General features: G+C 53.2%; 1 protein-coding gene across 3 annotated transcripts; it reads left to right on the top strand.

Moving 5' to 3' along the window:
- The first annotated feature begins 4,693 nt into the window (after positions 1-4,693).
- Positions 4,694-15,223, top strand: LOC132245502 (chemerin-like receptor 1). 3 transcript variants are annotated; one of them, XM_059717938.1, is made up of 2 exons: positions 4,694-6,751; positions 11,199-15,223. In XM_059717938.1, exon 2 carries the CDS (start codon positions 11,232-11,234, stop codon positions 12,258-12,260), a length of 1,029 nt encoding a protein of 342 aa, XP_059573921.1. In that variant the 5' UTR covers positions 4,694-6,751; positions 11,199-11,231; the 3' UTR covers positions 12,261-15,223. The 3 variants fall into 3 exon arrangements, with proteins under 3 accessions (XP_059573921.1, XP_059573920.1, XP_059573919.1); XM_059717937.1 differs by lacking the exon at positions 4,694-6,751 and adding an exon at positions 9,520-9,717; XM_059717936.1 differs by lacking the exon at positions 4,694-6,751 and adding an exon at positions 9,521-9,721.
- Positions 15,224-16,647: the final 1,424 nt, after the last annotated feature.

Raw genomic sequence — 16,647 nt, 5'->3', positions numbered from 1 at the left:
GACCACAAGATGAACATGAGCCCTAAATGTGATGCTGCAGCTTGTAAGGCGAGGAAAACGCGGGCTTGCATCCATCGATGCTTCTCAAGCAAATCCCGGGACGTCAATCTCCCCTTGTACCCAGCCTTGGTGAGGCTTCAGCTGGAGTACTGCGTCCAGTTTTGGGCTCCACAATTCAAAAAGGATGTGGAGAAGTTTGACAGAGTGCAGAGAAGAACCACGCATATGATCAGAGGTCCGGATAACAGACTTTATGATGGCAGGCTGAGAGCTATGGGACTCTTCAGCCTGGAAAAGCACAGGCTCAGGGGTGATCTGGTGGCTGCGAATAAGTTTATTAGGGGTGCTCAGCAGGATCTGGGGAAACATCTGTTCACTGGAGCGCCCCAAGGGATGACAAGGTCGAACGGTCACAAACTCTTCTGCGACTGTTTCAGGCTGTACATAAAGAAGAACTCCTTTACTGTCCAAGCCCCCAAGGTTTGGAATAGACTGCCGCCAGAGGTGGTTCAAGCACCCACTTTGAACGCCTTCAAAACACTTTTGGATGTTTAGTTTGCTGGGATCCTATGATCCCTGCAGACTTCCTGCCCCTGGGGCAGGGGGCTGGACTCGGTGATCCTCCGGGGTCCCTTCCAGCCCAAATGTCTATGAAATCTTTGAAATATATTCAGAATGGACACAGCTTCGGGCCAGCTCCCTCACTGATAGAATACGTGGAGCCGCCCTGAACAACAGTTCTTTGCAATATTTATGCACTTTGGTTTATACATATTTACATTTACCCTGCCTTGTTCCACCTCTGGTCCACCCATTTTTCCTCCCATCTCAAGCTCCACCTCTCTTTACTTCATTAACATGGAATTGCTTATGCATTTCCTTCATTTACATGCGCCTCTACTAAAAGCGCACATGTAAGACCATGAACTCGGGCACTCTCAGTCACTTGCTGGTTCTTTCTTGTTCTTTCCTGATTTCAGCACCATCTCCAAGGTTTGGCTTCTGTCTTATCTCCTGATACTAGCTGGTGGGTTGCATCTTGTTCTTCTTACATAATGGACTCTAACACTACCTTGTTTAGAAAATCACTTCCTTAAACATTTACAAAGTTAGTTACTTTTCATATAGCATCCAGCCTTGTGACCAGCAGCTTTTTGCTGAGACACAGGAAAAAAACCTTCATTCAGCTTTACATTTAGCACCCCCAGATTTCATATCCTAGCCCCAACATCTAAAATCCATTTCATTACCCTAACAGACCCACTCATCAGCTTTTAGCAGCATCACCCCCATCCCTTCCTTTAGTCCACAAAACCCTTCCTTTCTGCCCACCCTTCCTGGCACCACATGCAGTAGATTGTTGCTGACAGAATCTCCTGCCCACTCCGTCCCCCAAGCCAGTTGGTCTCCAAACTAACTAGTGGTGCTCAGCTGAGGTGAGATGGATGGATGGGAGCAGTGAGAAGGGGAATGCATGAATGGAAGGCTGGAATGATGGAATGGGATTAAAGGAAGAAGGGTGGATTGAAAGGCGAAAGGGTGTGTGGGTGGATGGAGACAAGGGAGGGGTGGAAGGCTGTGGGTATGGCTGGATGTGTGGGTGTGGAGATAGAGGCAGGGGTGGCAGTGCTCAAGCTGGGCCACCCACGGCGAGTGGGTGAACTAGTGCTCCTGCTTGCACAAAACATCTATGACTTAGTGGGGCTACCGGAAACCTGGTGGGATTCATCCCATGACTGGGCGGTACATATTGAGGGCTATGGATTGTACAGAAAGGACAGGGTGGGGAAGAAAGGGGGAGGGGTTGCGCTCTATGTCAGTGAGCAATATACATCAACCCTCATCAAGACAGAATCCGAGGTTGAGGAAGTAGAAGGATTGTGGGTTAGGCTACGTGGGGGGCAGAGAGAAAGGGATTTGGTGGTAGGGGTCTGCTACAGACCCCCACATCAAGGGGAAGAAAGAGATTCGGGATTCCTGAGGCAACTCTCGGAGACCATAAAAGCTAAAGAGGCGGTAGTCATGGGGGACCTAAACTACCCGGACATCTTCTGGGAGACGCAGACAGCAAAGTCCCATCGCTCACGCAGGTTTCTAACCTGTGTACAGGACCTCCACCTGACACAGGAGGTACACGGTCCCACTAGGGGGAATGCCATACTGGACCTGGTATTGGCAACGGGGGATGACATGGTAGGGGACCACCAGATCGGTAGCCATCTGGGGGACAGTGATCACCTAATAATTGAATAAACCATAAGACATCGAGTGGGTAAGGTAACTAGTAGGGTGAAAGTGCTAGACTTTAGGAAAGCTGATCTCAATGCACTCAGGCGATTAGTCAAGGACGCACTGCAGAGTAGGAGTTTTGATGGGATGGGAGCCCAAGAAGGGTGGCTGTGCCTAAAGGAAACGATCCTTCGGGCACAAAGCAAGACGATCCCCGAGCGAGGCAAAAGAGGGAAAGGGGCCAGGAGGCTTCCCTGGCTGACCAGAGAAATCCAGGGCAGCCTAAGGGACAAAAGGGGAGCACATAAAAAGTGGAAACAGGGAGAGATCACCAAAGACGAATATACCTCCTCTGCTCGCGCTTGTAGGGAGGCAGTTAGACGGGCCAAAGCTACCATGGAGCTGAGGATGGCAACCCAAGTAAAAGACAACAAGAACTTGTTTTTTAGACTGAGGGGGGTCTACTGATTTCCCGTTTTATTATAGCTTACCCAATCCCTGCTAATACTTTTATTCTGTAGGTGTTAATGCCACCCCCACCCTTTGAATAATCTTGATGTTCCACTAATCATGCTCTTCATTCTTCTGCCCTGTTGCTCTCTGTTGGCCACTTCCAGTAATGTCTCTCTTCTATTCCGTAGCCCTTCATACCTGTTTTTACTTGTACCTAAATACTTTGATGCAGGGGTGGACCTATCTGATGCAGGCATGGTGATGATGGACAGTGACATATTGGAGGCATTGTCAAGAAGGCGAGGCTTTGTTTTCCTGATTTCTGACTAAGTGACAGACATTTAATTAAACTAACTTTTGGGTAAACAAAATGATTTCTCTGGACTATTTTGGCCCAGGTAGTCATTGGGGGTTTTTTTAAGCCTTTCATATACGAAGCTAGTGAAGTTGTGCCCATTCCAGCAAGGTCTGTGGTTGGTTTTTTTTTAAACAAAACTGGACTGAGGCAGGGCCAGGCTCTGGAAATCTCAGTAGAGTTTGAAATGCTCTTTAATTGGAGGAAAAGATGCATTGTGTTTTTACATATGGTAAAAGGGGCTTGAAGAAGCATCAAAACCCTATATCCACCCAGGATCCTGGCCCCCAAGACCCCACTCCCCCTCCACAGAACCCAGGCATCCGAGCTCCCAAATCCCCTTTCTCCAACCCCCTCTCCTCCCCATCCACACTCCTCCCCAAGAGCTGGATAGAGAACCCAGGTGTCTGGGATCCCAACTTCCCATACTGTAATCCACCAGTGCCTTCTCCTCTCCTGTAGCTGGGGAGAAAACTTGGGCATCTTAGCCCCCTCCTCCAGCCCCACATGCCTCACTTCTCTCCCAGAGCTGGGATTAAACCCAAATGTCTAGGCTTCAGGCACCCATGTTTTAATACCCCAAGCCCCACACTTTCCCCCTGGACTGTGGGGAAAGCCCAGGTATCTGGCCTGCCAGCAGCCCCAGGTCCCAGCTCCCAGTCCCCTCCCAGAGATATGGAGAAATGGTATTGGTGTTTATGGAGCTAGGGTTGGAAAGCTCAGACCCAGACACCTGGCATCTCTCCAGCTCTGGGAGTTCAGTGTGGGGTGTGGGGGTTGCAGCAGGGGGGCCTGGGAGCCCAGACACCTTGGTTCTCTCCCAGGTTTGGGAGAGAGATGGGATCTAGTGGATCAGAGGAAGGGGCTTGAGACTCGGGACTACTGGGTTGGTGTCACTTCTGGGAAGTGGGGGCTGGGGGGAAATCTCCCAGGACCCTTGGGTTCTCCTGAGTGGAGTGGGAATTTCTGGGTTCATGGGGAGAGGGGTTGGAGGCGAGGTTGGGAGCCAGGACCCCTGGGTTCTGCCTCCAGCTCTAGGCTAGGAAGCGCGGTGAGGTTGGGAGGCAGGATGCCTGCTTCCTTCCCCTTCCTCCCCCCACCCAGGATGCCTGCGTCCCTCCCTTCCTCCCCCAGCCTTTCAGATTGCCTGGGTCCATACCGCCCTCCTCCCTGCCTCGGACCCCTGGGCTCTTTTCCAGGCCAGTAGCTGTGAAAGGCAGCAGCTTGTCTTAAGCGTGGCCTTCTGCTGTCCCCTAGTGGCTGCCCCGGGGAATACTGCTTGGGCACCTCGGGGTGGACGGATTCCCCCTACCGGGCACCCGGTCTCCACTGTTCTGCGCCCCCCCCTCCCATCTCTCCCTGATTGGGAAAGGGAAAGAGATGGGGGGCGAGGAGCCCAGACACCCGGCCTCTATCCCAGCCTTAGGAGGGAAATGGGCCCTGGCGGTTTGGTAGGGAGGGGTCCGGGAGCCCGGGCTCCTGGGTTCTCTCCAGTTGTGGGAGGGACTGGGGACTGGGGCAGGGGGGATGCAGGGCTCCTGGGAGCCGGGAATCCTGGGTTCTCTCCCTGTGCTGGCAGCTGGTAGGTCATAAGTGCTGCCCCAACGTCCCCGGCCCTGCTCGAGGACCTCCAGCCCCTGTCCATCTGCCCTAGCCTTGTCCAGTGGCTGTGTCCATGGTGCTGAAGGCAGCATCCAAAGCAGCTGGATCCCAGGAGCACTGGGACAGCAGGGCTGGAAAGGACCCACTGGAGATTTATTAGGATCATGGTGTTTGAAGGGATCTCCCCGGATTGTGGGAACAGTGGCGCTTGAAGGGGTCCAGCAGGGATCTCCCAGCATCATGGGGACTGCTGGGCTGGAAGGAATATCACAGGGATCCACAGGATCATGGAGACAATGAGGGTGGAAGGTATATCCCATATCCTAGGAATCTACGGGGATCATGAGAACTGACAGGCTGAAAGGGATATCACAGGGATCTACCAGGATCATGGGGACAGAGGAGTTGGAAGAAACGCACCAGGGATCTCCCAGGATCATGATGACCATGAGGCTGGAGGGGGTATCACAGGGATCTACGAGGATCACGGTGACAGGGGCCAGAAGAGATCTACCAGGGACCCACAGGATCATGGGGACAGTGGAGCTGGAAGGGATCTCCCCGTCATGGGTGATTTCCCCACACACTCAGACCAGGTCATGGCATGCCCAGGCTCCACAGGGGCTCACGTGCGTGGTGCTCTTGTCTGTGGCCACCAAAGAGCAACAGGGCTTGGCCATGAGCTGAGAGCCTGGATGCCTGTTTCTTTTGCCCCCTAAGCAAAGCCACAGTGCATGTGGTTAGCAAGGTGGTTTCCTCTGCGCTCCAGAGTTCTTGCCACTCCCTGCCCACTTCCTGCCCCAGAAGCATCTCCCCACCAATAAGGACCTCCTCTCCTCTCCCCTCCCCAACTTGGTTCATGACAGGAAACTAGGCCACCTCCAACCTCTCCCCTTTCCCCCTCCCACTACCCTCAGGGTTATAAAAGTCCCTGGTCCCTATGCACCACTCAGGTCCACCCAGCTTGGAGTAGCTTAGGCCAGAGGCCAGAAGGTCCTTTTGCATCCTTGTCTTCCTCACGTTTCCAGCAGCTCTATGGTGTAGGTGAGCAAGTGTCAGCTTCTGGGTGGGGTTTGGGAGACTTTTGCAGTGGGAGCAGATGAAACTAGGATGGAGTATTGGTGGATGAATGGACTGTGGGTGGGTCAAGGTTGGATGGATGGATGGATGGATGGATGGATGGAAAGTCTGAGGATAAATGGGTAGGTGGGTGTATATGGGGATGGATGAAGTGTGGGGTTGGTGGATGGATGGAGGGGAGTATCTGGGGATGGATGGTGGGTAGATGGATGGAGGAAATGTGGAAAGGGATGGGTAGATAGACAGGTACTTGGCTATATATGGCTAAATGTGGTATTTAGGGATGAGGTTATAGATAGAGAGGATGTGCAAATGGATGGGTAGATTGATATACGTGTATGTGAGGATGGGTAGATGGATGGAGAGATGGATGGGGTATGGGGGCATGGATGGATGGAGGGTATGAGTGGGAAGGAATGCAGAGATAGAAAGGTATGTGGGTGTATTTGGGGATAGATAGATGGAGAAACTATATAGGGATGGATAGGTAGAGGGGCAGCAGCATTAAAAATGGACCCACCTGAAGGAATAGGAAGGGCTGCCCTGCAGAGGGACACCAAAGAGACAGAGCACGAAGAGACAGAGTTTGCCCCAGTAGGGATACCGTTTGCCCTGGTGGCGACTGAAGCCGCTTTGAAGGTAACTCTCTTGGAAGTGGGAAGGGTGATGTAACCCCAGCAGGGTTAGAATGAGAGACAGTAGCAACAGGCCAAGAAGAGCCCTGGCCTGGGATTGGCTGAGAGCCTTGGTTAAAAGAGGGGAGCAGTTTTCCCGGGAAGAGAACGAAGGAGAGAGGGGCGGTGAGAGACAGGCTGGAGACCAGGGAAAGGATCTCCCCACGGCCATCCCTCCGAGAGCTCCTGGCAGAGTCCTGCAGAAGTAGCAGCAAGAAGCATTGGAGAAGAGCGCTGCACTGTGTCCTGTTCTCCCTCCCTTCTCCTCGGAGCCGCACCGGGGCAGGACAAGAGAGGAGCTGCCTGTGAGGAGACTCCAAGCCTGGGAAAACCCTCCTGCAAGCCCCTGTGTGGCTGGGTGAGTGCAGCAGGGGAGAGGGATGCAGGGCCAGGGCAAGAGGCTGGAGACTGCCCAGGTTTTTCCCCTGTGAGTGGGAAGGCACTGGGAAGGGGCTGCATTTCCTGGGTGCTGTGAGGCTGTGCTGGGCAGGGGAAACTGTTACAACCTGCAACCCAGACACTGCTCCCTGTTGAGCCAGGACCGGGGTCTGGGCAGGAATCAGCTCCCTTGCAGGGACTGCTGGGGAGGAGCCACCGCCTGCTGCACCAACACTCCCGGAGCTTGTGCGAGGATCACCAGCACCAGGGACCACCTTCAGATCCTGTGCAGGGACACAGACAGTCCTAGTCCCTGAGTCGCCCCACCAGGAGCAGTGCACATGGGGTCCTCAGCACTCACTGTACGAGTTATAGACTGTGTAAATAAGTTATTGATGGTTTATTACTTGGAGCATCAATGTATTTATATATTGGTTCCTTATTTATCATGGGTAATTTGCATACCTTTGTCTAGTGTAAAGTCTATCCAAGAAGCATTAACCCTCAAGCCACCATCACCAGGTCGTGCAGTGTAACATTTGTTCTATTGTATTGGTTATATGTTACCTTGTAAATAGTTGAATCCTGTAAATAGTTTTATAACAGTCTGCAAGGTTGTTTAATTGTAAGGGGAGGCTCTCCGCTTGGGGACCCTGCAGCAGCTACCCAGGGAGCTGAGCGGGGCCACTGGCTACTGGGTACCCACTATTCAGGTGAGAGCGCGAGTAGTATCACGCTCACAGTTACAGAGGGTTTGAGGTGGAAGGATGGATAGATGTTGGTGTATGTTGGGATGAGTGGATGGAGGGAATGTATGGGAAGGGGTGAAGGGATAGAAAGGTACATGGGGATAGATGGGTAGAAAGGGTGTGGGATGGAGGAATGTGTAGATATCAGCGTATATACAGACAGATGGTTAGATGGATGGATAGAGGGTGTAAGTATGGATGCATGAATGGATGGATAGAAGAAGCACAAGGGAGATATCCATCCATCCATCCACCCATCCATTCATCCGTGCATCCATCCATGGTCATAGATGGATGGGCAGGGTGTGTGGGGATGGACTGATGGATAAATGGGGGATATAGCAAGATCCATGGAGAGATGCATGGATGGATAGAGGAGGGATGTGAGGAGATGGATGGAAGGTGTAGGATGGATGGACGGAGGAGATCTCTCCCTGCCCTGCAGAGCAAGTGGTGGCTGGGGGTGAGAGCTGGGAGCTTGGTTGCCTGGGTGCTATCTGCAGGCTGAGGGGAGTGGGGTGTGGGTGGATCAGGGAGAGCAGGAGCCCGGACACCTGGGTTCTCTCCCCGGGCCGGGGGCTGTGGGCTTGGAGCAGACTCTGCCTCAGGTGCGACTGGTGAACTCTGGGGCAGGTGGGGCAGGTGGACCATCACACTGTATCATCCAGTTTCACATCTTTTAAAATTTTATTTTATCTGTTCAGTTTTTGTTTGGTTATGACAACAATGCTATAAAGCACAACATAGGTTGTTTATGTTTCTCAAAACCATAACCTCCCCCCAGCTTCCTGGCTCCCAGCCAGAGTGCCCAGCCAGTTGCAAACTTCTCCATGCCCTCAGCACCCAGCCAGCTTCGTCTCCTGCCCCGCTTCCCGCCCTGTGCCCAGGCCCCTGCAAGCACCACTCACCTCACAGGCTCCAGAAGGAAAGCGAGCTGAAGACTAGCATTGGATGACTGAGGGCGTCAGGCCCCACCCTTTCCCCTCCGGGCAGGGTTGTGGTTTCCCATGGGTTCCTGGGAAACTGGTCTTTGCCCAGGCCGGGGCATCAGAAGAGGCACCCCACTGCCTGCTTAAACAAGTGGTTATTGCCATCCATTCAAACTGTTCAGGTGTTTCTACTGCTCATGTGCCACTTGGGCAGTAAGGAGCTCACCCCAAGGTGCTTACTGCACATACACAACTTGTTGTTGTGTATGCGTAGTGGGCGAGTATAATCATTGATTATGTTACAAACAGATGTAGGCAAGAAATAAATACGATCACTTGTGTTTACATTGTTAATTCCACTGGTGCTGTTTTGGATCCTTCCAATTAACGATACTATTACTTTTATTTAATTGTTTAGCTGATGCAGTTTTTGTGTGTTGAAACTAGTGGGGAGGTACCAAACACGCCCTATTGGCCATCCGCCCTGCCTTACACCTCTCCCCACTGGGCTGGTGGATGTCTCTGGTCATGTTCATCCCCTGCCAGTCAGGCACACTCCCTTCACACCATGCTCAGTGTCTCCAAAATATCTTCTTCCCTGGGGCAGGGTAGGAGCCACTGTGGCTTCGCGCTTTCTACCTCCACCCTCATTGAGCACCCCATCTCCAGCCTTCCTGGACCTCCAGCAGGTGCCCAGCTCCGTTCCCACACACCCAGAATCCTTGGGGAGGAGAGACAACAGCCTGCCAGGCATCCCACCTTTTCTGGAAGCCTGGAGTCAGGCTTGAGGTACCTTCCGGGCTGCTGAAGGGAACCCAAGCCTCCGGGCTCACCCACCCTGACTAGCTGCCTAAGAAGATTGGGAGGGACTCCTGGCGCCTGCATTCCCTCCAGCCCCTGGCCCTCATTCCCCTCCCAGAGAACCCAGGCATCCAGGCTCCCAGCCCCCTCAGCTCTCACAACCTCCCCCTGACCCTACTCTGCTCCCAAAGAACCCAGGCATCCAGGCTTCCAGTCTCACTGCTGTTACCCAGGACCCCACTTACCTTCCAGAATTGGGGCAGAAACCAGGCGTCGGGCTCCCAGCCCCTGCCCCTGCCTGCTGGGTTACAATCCCCAGCTGTGTGCCTCTTGGGTTACTTCACTCCTGTTTCCTGTCTCAAGGGGCTGTGGAGTGGAAAAATAAAACTGTTCTTCCTGTGTTGGCCAATCTTCAGCCTCCCAGGAACTCAGAGCCCAGTGCGAGCAGAGAGGACCAGGGGCACCTAGTAGGTAATGGCTGAGGGCAAGGGGGCTCTGGACACCGGGGTTCTCTCCCCACTCTGGGAGGGGTGTGAGGGCTGGGGGGTTAGAGGAAGTGGGGCTGGGAGCCTGGACACCTGGGTTTTCCCTTGTGGGGGGCGGGCTGCGGAGTGTGAGCAAGGGGAGCCTGGGAGCCTGGAAGCCTGGGTTGTCTCCAGCTCTGGGAGGGGTGTGGGGACTGGGGGGAGAGAGCACGGATCCAGGACACCTGGGTTCTCTCCTACATCAGGTCAGGGAATAGGGACTCCATGGGCTAAAGGTGCCAGAGACCTGGGTCCTATGACAGCTCAGAGGGGGGAGAAGGTATGGGGGGCAGGCCTTATAGGGCATGAGACTGGTGGGATAGGAACCCCTGGGTCCTATACCAGCTCTGGGAGGGCAGAGGTCTGGTGAGGTAGAGCACGGTGCTCGGACACCTGGGTTCTCTCTGAGATTGGGCAGGGGAGTGGCACCTGTTTGGGCAAAGCAGAGTGGGGCTAGGATCCTGGATGCCCTCAGCTCTGGGAAGTGAATAGGGCTTGGTGAGTGCTCCCTAGAGTGAGGCAGCACAGACACCTGGGTCCTATTCTCATGGGGCCGTGGCTGAAAAGGTAAAGCTATTCACGTTGCCTCCTTCGCAAAAGAGGAACTGCTGGCTGGTTGGGCTGAGCTGGCCCCTACTTCCCCTCCTCTGCCTCTCCCCCTTCACACCACAGCTGCTTTCTAACTGCCAGTTCTCACACCCCACCCCGAGCAAGGGGAGAACCCAAGTGTCCTGGCACCCAACCCTCCCCCTTCACCTGGGCCTGCACCTGGATGCAGATCTCAGATGTCCCATACTCAAGTTACTTGCTGAGGTATGGAGGATGGGGCTGAAGATATTGTGACCCGCAGGCATGGAAGGATCAAGCAACCATCTCTCAAGCTCAGTACAAAGGGCTGAGAACCCAGGTGTCCTGTTTTCCCATAGCCAATGGACATAGAAAACCTGGAGGCTCCTGGCTAGAGGGTCTTGCCCCTCTGCTCAGTCTGACACCTTGATGGGTTGGACCCCCATGGACCTGGGAGGCCTTCACTTGCCTTTGGAGTGGAGAACATGGATCCCTGGAGGGGATTTGAACGTGTGCCTTCCTGGCCTGGCAGGGGCAGGACCTGGGTGGAAGCCTCAGCCCCCAGCTTGACCAAGGGCAAGTCCAACAGTGGTGTTCATGGCTTGGCAATGGGTATGATCACTGAGTGAGAAATGGATCCTTAGGCTGGCCACCCTGCTGTCTGGTTTGCTTCAGAAGGTACTGTGCCTTCCTGGAGCAGGGGGCTGGAGCAGGGGGCTGCACTAGGGGGCTGGACTAGGGGGCTGTGCCTTCCTGGAGCAGGGGGCTGGGCCCCCCTGAGGGACCTACTATCCCCAAATTTCTATGATGCCCCCTTGGGGCCTGGAGACATGTGGTGAACAATCCGTCTTCTTCAGGTGAGGACAGAGCCAGGGACAGCTCCCACCGGCATGGAGACCTCAAGCCCTACAAGCTCCCCAGGCACTGGCAACCATGACAAGCTTACGAGGGGCATTCATATCTTCAGCATGATCATCTACAGCATTGCCTTCCTGCTGGGTGTGACGGGAAATGGGCTGGTGATTTGGGTCACAGGCTTCCACATGAAGCGAACAGTCAACACTGTGTGGTTCCTCAACTTGGCCATCGCGGATTTTATCTTCACCTTCTTCCTCCCCTTGAACATCACCAGCATAGCTATGAACTTCCACTGGCCATTTGGGAGAGCCCTCTGCAAACTCAACGGGGGATTGGCTTCCCTCAACCTTTATGCCAGTGTCTTCTTCCTCACGGTCATCAGCCTGGACCGTTGTGTCTGCGTGGTGTCTCCTGTGTGGACACAGAACCATCGTCAGCCCCGCCTAGCCTCACTTGTGGCCTTGGGCATCTGGATCCTGTCCTTGATCCTTTGCATTCCCTACTGGTACTTCCGGGAGATAGATCACGATGACTCCAAGAATGTCATCTACTGCTATAAGGAGTTTGGCACAACTGGTGAGGAGGCCACGGAGGAGGAGTGGAAGTGGGTGAGCACCTCCAACAGCCGAGCCACAGTCATCAGCCGCTTCATCTTTAGCTTCATCATCCCCTTCTACATCATTGTCATCTGCTACGGGGTCATCGTGGTCAAGCTCCTCACCAGCCAACTGGCACTCTCCAGCAAGCCCTTCAAGATCATTGCTGTGGTGATCGTGGTCTTCTTCCTCTGCTGGTTCCCCTTACATGTCTTCTCCTTCCTTGAGATGGATGACCTGCCTAAGTTTAGGACAGCCGTCCACATCGGCATGCCATTGGTTTCCAGCCTGGCCTTCGTCAACAGCTGCCTCAACCCCATCCTCTACGTTTTCATGGCTCATGACTTCAAAGAGAAGCTACGACACTCACTGTTCTTGGCCTTTGTGAAGGCCTTCACTGAGGATGCCCCCATAGTGGCTGTCCAGACTCAGTCCACCATGAAGTCAGACTCCCAGGCCTTATAGACTCCTCCTCCAGGCCTCTCCCATTCCCACTATCTCTGGAGTAGGAAGAGAAGTTGTCAACCAATAGACCTTCTCCTGCAGCTTCATCTCCATGGAGATAGTAACAGTGGCCTGGTAGGAATTGTCCTAGGTCTCATCCTTGCTTTTCCAGGAAGAAACTTTGGTGTTGAACCTTTTCAGTTGACCAATGGGCTCCATCTGAATGCTGATGGAATTTCTTACTACTATTGGATGTTTCTTCCAGCCCCAGCCCTTTCAAGCTACTTCCAGCCTCTACATATGCCCCTTTGATGTTATTCCAATGTTTTGTTCACTAGTTTGATGAGACCCCCATGTTCTGTATTAGGTGTCCAAGCCCCCAAGGTTTGGAATAGACTGCCGCCAGAGGTGGTTCAAGCACCCACTTTGAACGCCTTCAAAACACTTTTGGATGTTTAGTTTGCTGGGATCCTATGATCCCTGCAGACTTCCTGCCCCTGGGGCAGGGGGCTGGACTCGGTGATCCTCCGGGGTCCCTTCCAGCCCAAATGTCTATGAAATCTTTGAAATATATTCAGAATGGACACAGCTTCGGGCCAGCTCCCTCACTGATAGAATACGTGGAGCCGCCCTGAACAACAGTTCTTTGCAATATTTATGCACTTTGGTTTATACATATTTACATTTACCCTGCCTTGTTCCACCTCTGGTCCACCCATTTTTCCTCCCATCTCAAGCTCCACCTCTCTTTACTTCATTAACATGGAATTGCTTATGCATTTCCTTCATTTACATGCGCCTCTACTAAAAGCGCACATGTAAGACCATGAACTCGGGCACTCTCAGTCACTTGCTGGTTCTTTCTTGTTCTTTCCTGATTTCAGCACCATCTCCAAGGTTTGGCTTCTGTCTTATCTCCTGATACTAGCTGGTGGGTTGCATCTTGTTCTTCTTACATAATGGACTCTAACACTACCTTGTTTAGAAAATCACTTCCTTAAACATTTACAAAGTTAGTTACTTTTCATATAGCATCCAGCCTTGTGACCAGCAGCTTTTTGCTGAGACACAGGAAAAAACCTTCATTCAGCTTTACATTTAGCACCCCCAGATTTCATATCCTAGCCCCAACATCTAAAATCCATTTCATTACCCTAACAGACCCACTCATCAGCTTTTAGCAGCATCACCCCCATCCCTTCCTTTAGTCCACAAAACCCTTCCTTTCTGCCCACCCTTCCTGGCACCACATGCAGTAGATTGTTGCTGACAGAATCTCCTGCCCACTCCGTCCCCCAAGCCAGTTGGTCTCCAAACTAACTAGTGGTGCTCAGCTGAGGTGAGATGGATGGATGGGAGCAGTGAGAAGGGGAATGCATGAATGGAAGGCTGGAATGATGGAATGGGATTAATGGAAGAAGGGTGGATTGAAAGGCGAAAGGATGTGTGGGTGGATGGAGACAAGGGAGGGGTGGAAGGCTGTGGGTATGGCTGGATTTGTGGGTGTGGAGATAGATGGAGGGGTGGCAGTGCTCAAGCTGGGCCACCCACGGCGAGTGGGTGAACTAGTGCTCCTGCTTGCACAAAACATCTATGACTTAGTGGGGCTACCGGAAACCTGGTGGGATTCATCCCATGACTGGGCGGTACATATTGAGGGCTATAGATTGTACAGAAAGGACAGGGTGGGGAAGAAAGGGGGAGGGGTTGCGCTCTATGTCAGTGAGCAATATACATCAACCCTCATCAAGACGGAATCCGAGGTTGAGGAAGTAGAAGGATTGTGGGTTAGGCTACGTGGGGGGCAGAGAGAAAGGGATTTGGTGGTAGGGGTCTGCTACAGACCCCCACATCAAGGGGAAGAAAGAGATTCGGGATTCCTGAGGCAACTCTCGGAGACCATAAAAGCTAAAGAGGCTGTAGTCATGGGGGACCTAAACTACCCGGACATCTTCTGGGAGACGCAGACAGCAAAGTCCCATCGCTCACGCAGGTTTCTAACCTGTGTACAGGACCTCCACCTGACACAGGAGGTACACGGTCCCACTAGGGGGAATGCCATACTGGACCTGGTATTGGCAACGGGGAATGACATGGTAGGGGACCTCCAGATCGGTAGCCATCTGGGGGACAGTGATCACCTAATAATTGAATAAACCATAAGACGTCGAGTGGGTAAGGTAACTAGTAGGGTGAAAGTGCTAGACTTTAGGAAAGCTGATCTCATTGCACTCAGGCGATTAGTCAAGGAAGCACTGCAGAGTAGGAGTTTTGATGGGATGGGAGCCCAAGAAGGGTGGCTGTGCCTAAAGGAAACGATCCTTCGGGCACAAAGCAAGACGATCCCCGAGCGAGGCAAAAGAGGGAAAGGGGCCAGGAGGCTTCCCTGGCTGACCAGAGAAATCCAGGGCAGCCTAAGGGACAAAAGGGGAGCACATAAAAAGTGGAAACAGGGTGAGATCACCAAAGACGAATATACCTCTTCTGCTCGCGCTTGTAGGGAGGCAGTTAGACGGGCCAAAGCTACCATGGAGCTGAGGATGGCAACCCAAGTAAAAGACAACAAGAACTTGTTTTTTAGACTGAGGGGGGTCTACTGATTTCCCGTTTTATTATAGCTTACCCAATCCCTGCTAATATTTTTATTCTGTAGGTGTTAATGCCACCCCCACCCTTTGAATAATCTTGATGTTCCACTAATCATGCTCTTCATTCTTCTGCCCTGTTGCTCTCTGTTGGCCACTTCCAGTAATGTCTCTCTTCTATTCCGTAGCCCTTCATACCTGTTTTTACTTGTACCTAAATACCTTGATGCAGGGGTGGACCTATCTGATGCAGGCATGGTGATGATGGACAGTGACATATTGGAGGCATTGTCAAGAAGGCGAGGCTTTGTTTTCCTGATTTCTGACTAAGTGACAGACATTTAATTAAACTAACTTTTGGGTAAACAAAATGATTTCTCTGGACTATTTTGGCCCAGGTAGTCATTGGGGTTTTTTTTAAGCCTTTCATATACGAAGCTAGTGAAGTTGTGCCCATTCCAGCAAGGTCTGTGGTTGGTTTTTTTTAAACAAAACTGGACTGAGGCAGGGCCAGGCTCTGGAAATCTCAGTAGAGTTTGAAATGCTCTTTAATTGGAGGAAAAGATGCATTGTGTTTTTACATATGGTAAAAGGGGCTTGAAGAAGCATCAAAACCCTATATCCACCCAGGATCCTGGCCCCCAAGACCCCACTCCCCCTCCACAGAACCCAGGCATCCGAGCTCCCAAATCCCCTTTCTCCAACCCCCGCTCCTCCCCATCCACACTCCTCCCCAAGAGCTGGATAGAGAACCCAGGTGTCTGGGATCCCAACTTCCCATACTGTAATCCACCAGTGCCTTCTCCTCTCCTGTAGCTGGGGAGAAAACTTGGGCATCTTAGCCCCCTCCTCCAGCCCCACATGCCTCACTTCTCTCCCAGAGCTGGGATTAAACCCAAATGTCTAGGCTTCAGGCACCCATGTTTTAATACCCCAAGCCCCACACTTTCCCCCTGGACTGTGGGGAAAGCCCAGGTATCTGGCCTGCCAGCAGCCCCAGGTCCCAGCTCCCAGTCCCCTCCCAGAGATATGGAGAAATGGTATTGGTGTTTATGGAGCTAGGATTGGAAAGCTCAGACCCAGACACCTGGCATCTCTCCAGCTCTGGGAGTTCAGTGTGGGGTGTGGGGGTTGCAGCAGGGGGGCCTGGGAGCCCAGACACCTTGGTTCTCTCCCAGGTTTGGGAGAGAGATGGGATCTAGTGGATCAGAGGAAGGGGCTTGAGACTCGGGACTACTGGGTTGGTGTCACTTCTGGGAAGTGGGGGCTGGGGGGAAATCTCCCAGGACCCTTGGGTTCTCCTGAGTGGAGTGGGAATTTCTGGGTTCATGGGGAGAGGGGTTGGAGGCGAGGTTGGGAGCCAGGACCCCTGGGTTCTGCCTCCAGCTCTAGGCTAGGAAGTGCGGTGAGGCTGGGAGGCAGGATGCCTGCTTCCTTCCCCTTCCTCCCCCCACCCAGGATGCCTGCGTCCCTCCCTTCCTCCCCCAGCCTTTCAGATTGCCTGGGTCCATACCGCCCTCCTCCCTGCCTCGGACCCCTGGGCTCTTTTCCAGGCCAGTAGCTGTGAAAGGCAGCAGCTTGTCTTAAGCGTGGCCTTCTGCTGTCCCCTAGTGGCTGCCCCGGGGAATACTGCTTGGGCACCTCGGGGTGGACGGATTCCCCCTACCGGGCACCCGGTCTCCACTGTTCTGCGCCCCCCCCCTCCCATCTCTCCCTGATTGGGAAAGGGAAAGAGATGGGGGGCGAGGAGCCCAGACACCCGGCCTCTATCCCAGCCTTAGGAGGGAAATGGGCCCTGGCGGTTTGGTAGGGAGGGGTCCGGG

The sequence above is a fragment of the Alligator mississippiensis genome, chromosome 15 (assembly GCF_030867095.1).
Source record: "Alligator mississippiensis isolate rAllMis1 chromosome 15, rAllMis1, whole genome shotgun sequence".
Classification (NCBI taxonomy): Eukaryota; Metazoa; Chordata; order Crocodylia; family Alligatoridae; genus Alligator; species Alligator mississippiensis.
Note: the sequence above shows the minus strand (reverse complement) of the source record. Positions and strands in the feature narration are given on the sequence as shown.